Source organism: Crinia signifera, chromosome 1, assembly GCF_055691185.1.
Source record: "Crinia signifera chromosome 1, ASM5569118v1, whole genome shotgun sequence".
In the NCBI taxonomy this organism is placed as follows: domain Eukaryota; kingdom Metazoa; phylum Chordata; class Amphibia; order Anura; family Myobatrachidae; genus Crinia; species Crinia signifera.
The window spans coordinates 355,791,422-355,801,101 of NC_139217.1; the positions used below are offsets into that span (position 1 = coordinate 355,791,422).

General features: G+C 39.4%; 1 protein-coding gene across 1 annotated transcript in view; it reads right to left on the minus strand.

Annotated features, from left to right (window-relative positions):
• Nucleotides 1-6,866: 6,866 nt before the first annotated feature.
• Nucleotides 6,867-9,680, minus strand: part of LOC146007258 (tricarboxylate transport protein, mitochondrial-like) — a 20,112-nt gene continuing 17,298 nt past the window's right edge. Inside the window, exons 5-9 of the mRNA XM_083145612.1 lie at nt 9,616-9,637; nt 9,393-9,497; nt 8,112-8,227; nt 7,908-7,981; nt 6,867-7,727 (exon numbers count right to left, since the gene is read on the minus strand). Coding sequence (XP_083001738.1) covers nt 7,613-7,727; nt 7,908-7,981; nt 8,112-8,227; nt 9,393-9,497; nt 9,616-9,637 — 432 coding nt within the window. The 3' untranslated portion in view covers nt 6,867-7,612. The remainder of the gene's footprint in view (nt 7,728-7,907; nt 7,982-8,111; nt 8,228-9,392; nt 9,498-9,615; nt 9,638-9,680) is intronic.

Here is a 9,680-nt window from a genome sequence, read left to right on the forward strand (position 1 = left end):
GCCCATGTTTAATTAAAAGCAATCACTTTTTTCCAAAAATATTACTCAGCATCAAGCGAATTTAGCCCCCATGGGGCCCTAGGCAAATACCGGTTTGGGGCCCCCCACGCCCAAACAATCCATATGTTTTGCTGCTGAATGCAGATGGTCTAGTATCAAATGCTCAGCTGCGTGAACATCGGCATTGCGTACAAATCTGAATCAGGCTCTAGGTGCCAAATGTAATAGGGTGTGAGAATCGGAAAGTGAGATATTTTGGGATAGTTTTCCTATTTTTTTTTAAAGTGAAAATCATTTACATCGAAAAACCAGGTTGATTTTGCCATGCACTTGATTGCCTCTTTAAAAAAAAAAAAAGGGGAAAACTTTCCCAAAATCTCTCCCATTCTGATTTTCACACCTTATTACATTTGGCCCTTGGTCTTTTGGAAATACGCTTTGGACAGCCAGTATATAGTTATGGGGTCCCTTGGGACCTATGTTGCCTTGTGGAAAATCTGCCTCTGCTCAGCTTAGATCTTAAATGATATGGCATTAGGAGTACTTTTATTACATCTTTGTTACATGTTGCATTAAAGCTTTAAATTTGCTCCTAAAACTAATGGGGCATACACAGGGGGCTATTTTCACCCTATTTCTAAGCCATCTGACAAGATCGCTTAGTAATGGAGCACTAATCGCTCAGTGTATATAGCCCCGGTTGACTAGGATGCACGGTCCCGCTCCCCCAGAGGGAAAGACAGTGCTTGAACGGTCTTTCCTGCTAGTTTGCGGGGCTTTGCCTATAAACAATAGGCAAAGCTCCACTCTGCACAGATCGCTCAGCAAACATCACCCATAGCAGGTCACTAGATGGTGCACAATGGAAATATTCAAATGTTGCTCAGATCGAGCATACACAGCCACCAGTGCTGACATTAGCATTATGTTGTTCCGTCATGTTGAAGGGCTGGTAACTAGTCTCTGATAAATCTAATAAGGTTTTTTATTAGTAATCAACCTGCGATGTCGCATGCGACCAATTGATAAATTTGCCACTGCGTAGCTCAGCAATATAAAGCGCTGGGATGTATCTGCAACACAGTTTGGAACTATCGGTATAACTTTATGTACATCAGTTTATTTTTTAGGGCTACTTCTGCACAATCCCTTTGTAAAAAAAAAAAAAAAAAGACATACCATATTTTTATTGAGTAGCCTCAGTGGTGTCAGAGTAGAAGGACATTTATAAACATTTGTAGGACATGGAGGCTGAGATGTTAAATATTCTATCACCCATTCCCGAAACTTCAGAGGTTAGAGTTTAAACAACTTAAAAAGATGAGTTTAGCGGCTGTGAAAAGTAACTCAAAGTAGGATATTAGAATGTCCGACTTTCCCTGGAGCTCAGCCAATGTAATGGTGGATGTATTGAACGCTCTGTGTGTAAATCCGATCTCTACTGACAGTATTTTTAGAGCAGGAAGCATCCTGTTTATTTGGGGTGTGAATTGCTCAGTCAAAGCCAACAAGTCGACCACTATTGGTCAACACAAGCAAAAAGTCAACATGGGAGAAGGTCGACGTGAGGTTTTCATATTTTTGCGTGTGTCAATGTTGACATAGACACTATTAGTGTACCACTGCGCTCGCCATGCTTCAGACACCATTATATTCTCCCTCTGTGCCCACTGGGATGGTAAAATATGAACAAGTCCGTTTTAAAAACAAACAAACAAAAAAAGTGTCAACCTTTAACTTGTGTTAAACTTTTGACCATGTTGACCTAAAGCACATCAACCTGTTTCATGTGTCAACCTTCTGTCTATTAAACAATAGTGGTCGACTAATAAATTCGTACCTTTATTCAGACCAACCGGAATACGACTTAAAGTACAACAGTTACAGGCCAGGATGTGATAGTAGCCGAGTTAGCAAGTCTCACAAAAACTAACTTAAATAGAGCTCTTTTTTTTGGATAAGTTTTATTTGACAATGTCAAAATCAATTATAAGTACACAATTACAGCACATTTATAACAAACATTGCAAAAATTATTTCTAAAATTAAAAATAGACTATAGGATTTGTCAAAATCGCTCGTTCAGGTACTGTACATGTCATTTTCTATTTCTCCCCGTTAAATGCATCTTCTGCACACCAGGATGCTAAGGAGACACACAAGCAGCTTCTGCTGATTAAAATGAAATAAAGCATGCCTACTGGGGCACTCATGAATTACTGTAGCTGCTTAAAACCAGGTGAAATGCAAGCTTGAATTTGGCCATGCGCAGAACTTTGGAAATTAAGACTTGTCCCACTATAAAGAGATAGTATGGTAACCCTAAGTATGCACCATCTATATATACAGGGGCTGATGTAGGGCTGTCTATAATGTATAGTGTTCACCTACCAAATATTGGTACAATAAGATAGAATCAGTAGCCTGGAATCATTACGGTGGTACTGAATGCTGCTACATATTTATGAAAAGAGTTGCCTTCAATGTTTCCAAACATTTTTTTAAAGGCCAACTATATGCAGAGGTCTGTAAGTCTGGACTCCGAATGTCGGCCCCTTATAGTGCGCTATCAGGGCACCCCATGAGTTAGAAGTGATTATCTATTATTTCTATTAAATAATAGTGTTTAGGTATCTTCCCGGTATTTATCATGCCAAATACAGCAGTTTGTCCTAATGTTGTGAGCAGCATTCGGCTTCGATCTTCTGTATAAAGAAATGGTCTGCAATTTATCACTTCGTCAGGTAATCCTGGCATCCAGCTGTGTTAAGGATAGCTCACATTTGTTTTATAAATTCAAATAAAAAAAAGATTATATTTCCTATAGAAAGTAAACATTACAGGTCATTATGATGAAAAGTTTGCTTGGCAATTATCACACTGATTTTGGCACTCAAAAAGTTAACAGCATTGTAGGCCTGAGCAAAGCAGTGTATTTGGGGCCTTCTCCACACCCGTTCACATGAAAAAATGTAAACAAACACAAAATAATAATAATAACAACAACATGCCCCTCCTTTGGTCTTGTGCCATCTCTCCACTTTCTTCCATACAGTGAATCACTGTCAGCACTCTGATTGGTGGATAGCTCCAGCCATTCACCAATCAGCATGCTGACAGCCATTCACCATCTGGCTACAGACTAGAAAGCAGGAAGAGAATGCTGCCTGGTTGCTCTGTTTGTGTGTGAGTCACAATCAGACTGATCAGGCAACATTCTCTGCCTCCCAATAAGTGCAGGAGGCAAATGCCCAAAACACAATCTGACCCAGCTCGAAGGCCCCTAGAATCGGGGGGCCCTTGGGCAGCTACCCATATGTTAAGATGGCTCTGCTCCACCTACACCCTCCTGCTCTCTCCCCTCTTTCTCAATTGCCAGCGGGGGACAGAAAAAAAGGTTCCTGGTGAAACAACAAAACTTTTTCATTCCACTTAAAAAGTTAAAAGTAGCAGTAGCAGGTATGTAAATACCTCAGTGAGTGGTAACGTATATTCAGACATTAGTGTTTTAATGTTAATTGGGGCACCAAGCGTATAGATCGGGGGCATCCGACCACAGAAAAGCATACACATCTGCCCTGCAGGAGCATTTGAGGTCAACTTGTATTTAACACAGCATTGGCCCCAATGTGTATAAATCAATATCAGTATGCATCAGTTTGTATATATAAATAACTATACAAGGCATATCACTCACAAATCTGTATTCACGAGACCAATCCAGTTTTATTAAGCTCCTAAATAGTAAATAGTCACTCTGGCTTAAGGTGGATAAACAGGAGTGAGTTTCTGAGAGAGAGAGAAGCATATACACATGTATACACACAGACAGAGCATCACTTACAGCAGTTATAATGTAAACAGCAAACATTTCAAGTATCGGTAATATCAGGTAGATATATAGACAATCCATGTTTATTTGGGAGTATTGGCTCTGAAGACAGTGCACAATGCATCATTCACAAGCAGTGAAGATCCATGGTACATCGTTACAGGACATGAAGGCTTTGGTAGAGACTATAGATATTCCAGACTTTAGCATGATTGTTTAATGAAAAGACATCATGGTCAGTCTGGATTGTACCATCCCATTAAAGTTCCCGAATCAGTGGAAACAACATGACCCTTTAGCTTGTTTATATTATATGCAGAGGAAAGTAGGAAGGAACATGTACTGTGGATAACGTAACAAACATAATAGAATGGGTACGTACAACATACATATACAGACTGCACAGAATGTATATAACCATATATACAATATATCCCAGTGTACCACGTTTCATATGTACTGTACTTATGTACTTTGTATACACTGTACAAACATCTGAAGTACATATTGCAGTATAGGAATTAGTCAGGTTTCCACAAAAATATGACAATGGTGATTCTTTAGCCCAGCACACAGATACATGTTAGTTAGTAATGTACGTCTAAAAATTCTACACCGCTGTAATCACTATAGAAAAACAGTACATGACACTTACAGTATACCCTTTTCACATCACAAAGCCGGATCACACCCGGGATTTTCTACACTGGTCCATCCTGGGTGTGAACCGGCTGAGACCACTTTCAGACTGATGGCCTGACCTGGTTTATTGCTGGGCCAGTGACATCACCGTGGACAAGTCCCGAGTCAGAGCTTGGAGATCATCTCCAAGTGCCAGCTCTTCTTATGCTGTGAATGGGTACCATGTCCCATCCACCCAGCTTAGCTGTTCACAGTGCACAGCAACCCAGGTTTCTGTTTTCAACCCTGCTCGATACCCAGGTTGAAATGCAAGGTCGCTCGACCCAGCTTATTTCAACTGGATGCTTTCACACGGTACAATATACCAGGTTGCTGCCTGCTCATGTACAATAGCCCGGGATATTGCTGGCAGTGTAAAAAGGGTATAAAGTTCATTACAATGCATCCTCTTGCTGTAGAACAGTCACATTCCATCTTTATAATAGCAGCATTTCACCATATTAGTTAGGATGGGGGAGGAATGATTCCGCAAAGGCACTTCTGTCACCCACTAGTGGTTGGTCCCAGAAACGAAATCTACCTCATGGCTGGAACTATTCCTCCGCTGTTTTGGCTGTTGAATTGATATTTTGGCACGAAGTTAGTTCCGTATGCCTAGAGGGCACATTTGGCACAAAAATATGAAGCACTAGAGACAGAAGTACAATATCCATACACAGCATGACACAGTCACAAAGGCCGGGAGATTCTGTATACAGGCCACTATTATTGCATAGAGAAGACAAAGGGCCAGATGTAGGAAGCTTGAAAAGTTATAAAATGGAGAGTGATAAACCACCAGCTAATCAGCTCCTACCTGCCACACAAAGGTTGTGTTTGAAAAATTACAGGTAGTAGCTGATTAGTTTAAGTTTGATCACTCTCTATGTTATCACTTTTCAAGGCTGAGTACATCTTGCCCAAAGAGACCTAGGCTGTCCAGTGATCCAGTGAAAACATTAATGACTTATCTGTATCTAAATTTGTGTCCCTTTATGAATGAGATCTGAAACATGGACAAGTCAAGTTTTAGCTGTGTACAGTAAAGGCATGTTCAACATGGAGTGAAGCCCGTCTCCTAGAGATGCAACATTATCAGGTGGACACCTCCACAAGTAGGCTGTTATACATGGCTTTGCATAAACAATTTGAATTTCTGTTGGCATCAGAGTCTACAAGGGGTATCCAATCAGGTGCCAAGAAACATCAGAAGTGAAAGATTGACATTTTTTTCAAGCTGATTAGATCACCCCCCTCCCCCCCAAAAAAACAACCAATAACTAAAAACTACATTTTCACCCAAACACACAGGTTAAGTGAAACCTTTGTGCTTTCACCAACTGCAGCCCGGTACTCCTTCAAAAACCAGGCTACTTTTGGAGATTTTGCTTTGCCTGTCTGACGCAGCTGCGGTTCGTGCTGGCTTATCGGGGTTAATTGGCTAGCCCCTGGCGAAGCAAGTAACTGTGGTTAATGATTGTGGGTAATTTGATCCCACCTTATGTACGCATGTTTGATGCGTAAAATGCATGGGATACAGTCACTAGGTCTACAAGCATTCGGTCGACACCACTAGGTCGACATGCATGAAGGTGGATAGGGTAATTAGGTTGACATGCATCAGGTCTACATGGGGAAGTACAACAAAGAACTAGAAAGAGAAAGGATTGTCTCTTTGTTGGCGCACTAAGAAGAAAAGATAATAAGATAAACTTATTTAAAATATACCTTTTATTCAATAATCATTAAAAAGGAAAGTTATTTGCGTGAAATTTTCCCATTTTTTTTAAATAAAATAAGTATTAAATTACAACTGTGTGTGTTATTTATTTTGTGATTATGATGATGTGAATATTCTTGTGTCCTCTTATTTTAATTTAACAGAGTTATGTCCAAGATCCTTGTATTTTCACTTTATATTGGGAATCTTGTTCATACTTTTAACAGTGGTTTGGTACATCAACCCTGCGAAAGCTGCCAAGATGAATGAGATTTCTATATTGTTTTATATTGTGATCCTTCGCTTTATTGATCACAATAATATATTTATTCTCATGCAGCAGTGGGGATCACTTAGTAATTTTTGAACGAAACCTAGATATTGGGGATCCTCTCCTTTAGTGACCAAGATTCCCAATATAAAGTGAAAATACAAAGATCTTGGACATACCTCTGTTAAATTAAAATAAGCGGACTCAAGAATATTCACATCATCATAATCACAAAATAAATAACACACAGTTGTAATTTAATACTTGTTTTATTTAAAAAAAAATGGGAAAATTTCACGCAAATAACTTTTAATGATTATTGAATAAAAAGGTATATTTTAAATAAGTTTATCTTATTATCTTCTTTTCTTCTTAGTGCGCCAACAAAGAGACAATCCTTTCTCTTTCTAGTTCTTTGTTGTACTATACCATTGTCTTTGGCAGCACCCCCGTAACCAAGATTACGAATAAAACGTAATATAACAAAAATTGGGGCTTTACCTGGGTACAGTAAGTACCAGCCTGTGCAAAAGAATTCCCCCCTTCCCCTGTGATTATTCTACATGGGGAAGGTTGGTTTGCCTAACAAAATCGCCATGTGTGACCAGCTTATAACGTGTCCTCATTTCAGGTCATTGAAGATGAATATTGGCCTCTAAATCAGAATCACATTTTTGGTAGTTCTAAGAAAATACTCCTTTAAAATGTTAATATTACTTTGTTTATGGACTTTATCCATGGCACAGCGCTAAAAGGATTAATAATATCTTTTATATTAAATGGTTCACTTAAAAATATAACATTTTAAAACATTTTCAATGAAAAAAAAGGGTAAAATTTCATAAATATCCTCAATAACTAAGCCTTGCTAACGCCTTCACTTCTCTTGTAACTATGCTGCAAGGACTCTTGGCCGGCCATGTGGCAAGTGAGAAATGACCAGAAGATGAAGGACAACAGGCAGGTTGAGGGCATTTCTCCAGGAATGGGAGGAAGCACCGGAACATTTTTCATACCAGGGAATGGGCAATAATTTGATGAAGTCTTTGGCACCCACAAGGCTCCAACATGGTAGAGCCCATGGTTTTTTCACCACTGCTGGACAATCTCATTCAGTCTTCCACACCTTGTTTAGGACCTTCACCACTTCATCATAGATGATAAAGACAATGGCCACATCAAGACAGACACGCCCAAGACGAGGGACAGTTCCCTTGAAGAATCTGCAGGACGGGACAGATTAGCAGTAAATAATCTGAGAAAACTACGATTTTTACATGGTGCAATTAACAACTTAAAAGCAGCATCAATAGGAACATAAGTAAAGGATGATTAAGGGACTGGGAAACCTGCCATATAATGCATGGGTATGTACAATGTGCTGGGGTATGTAGAAGACTTACGCTCGGGGTCCCTCGTACTTGAGAATCTTATAGGCACAGTCCCAGGTGCTTTTGTATTTATGAGCTTCCAATCCCTGCAATTACAGATATACGTTGAAGTTTCAAAAGTAATACATATGAATAACATATCTCCTAGCAACAGCTTTACATTCATATTATGCAGCAAGGGAAAAGTAATAGTTATTAATGTTTCTTTCACGTTACCTGCAGCCTTGTCTTCACCACATCCAGGGGAGTGTTCCCAAACACGCTGGCAGCTCCAGCTATTGCCCCAAATGCACCAGTCACAAGTGGGTTCATTGGCCTATTAGGATTGTCACCTAAGAGAAACATGACAGATTACATCTCAAACTAACTCACTAAAGATCTTTACTGGTTTTATTCATCTTATGTACAGTATAGGATTAACATCTCAACAAGGTTTTAGTTGCATTAAGATCTCAAACGAGAGATTATAATAATTAACAATTTGCCTGTCATAGGGCCTTATTTTGGTTCATTCTTTCTGACAAAATCCTTCTTAGATGGACAAAACCATGTGCACTGCAGGGGGGCAGATGTAACATGTGCAGAGAGAATTAGATTTGGGTGAGTAATTTTGTTTCTGTGCAGGGAAAATACTGACTGCTTTATTTTTACACTGCAATATAGATCTCACTTTGAAGTAAAACCCCACCCAAATCTAATTCTCTCTGCACAAGTAACACCTGCCCCCCTGCAGTGCACATGGTTTTGCCCATCTAAGAAGGATTTTGTCAGAAAGAATGAACCAAAATAAGGCCCATAGTTATATGTGGCACAACCAAAATCTGGAGTCCACTACCTGGCTTGGTCATATCACATGCAATGTTGCTGGACTCCGTAGACTCCGTTCCATGCTACCGCCAGCTTTCAAAAGTGACCAAAACATCAGGAAGAAAGCATAGGAGCTGAGAAGTGGTCTGTGGTCACCACCTGAAGAACAATTCCTTTATTGGGGGTGTCTTGCTAATTGCCTATAATTTCCACCTGTTGTCTATTCCATTTGCACAACAGCATGCAAAATAGATTGTCAATCAGTGTTGCTTCCTAAGTGGACAGTTTGATTTCACAGAAGTTTGACTGACTTGGAGTTACATTGTGTTGTTTAAGTGTTCCCTTTTTTTTTGGAGCAGTGTTTTTACTAATACTTTGCTATTTTTACTTAGTGAGGGAAGTATTTTACAATGGAGGCCTACATCTAAGTTAATATAGATGTATTTTTTTAAAGAAAATATTTAAATAAATGTAAAAACAATACACATTTTAAAAAAAAAGACAATATCTGACCATTTGGGGGGGGGGGGGGGGGGGGGGGTGTCAAGTAAGTGGTTAATAAGAATACACAAAGGACCAACAGATAACCACAAGGAAACCCTGACACCGAAAACACACCCTAGTTTAACAATTAAAAATACTTGGCAGCAAAGAATACAAAGAAGTACAATACATTCTTGAAGTTTTTACCTCTATACCAGTTCCGAAGTGAAGTCATGACATAGAAACGAATGGCCTGGTTGGATCCCTGCTTGAGAATTGTAGCGGTCAGACCTTGATATGTCCCTTTTATGCCTGATAAACAAATATGATAGATGACTCAGATAGGATTCAGGAGAGACAAATGAACAATGTATGTGTAATCTGCATCTTCCCATATAGCTGTTGCACGGATACAGAACATCGCATATACTGTACATGTGTACCTGTTGGTGCTGTGTAGATGGGTCACATTGCATACCACACATGTATTGTATT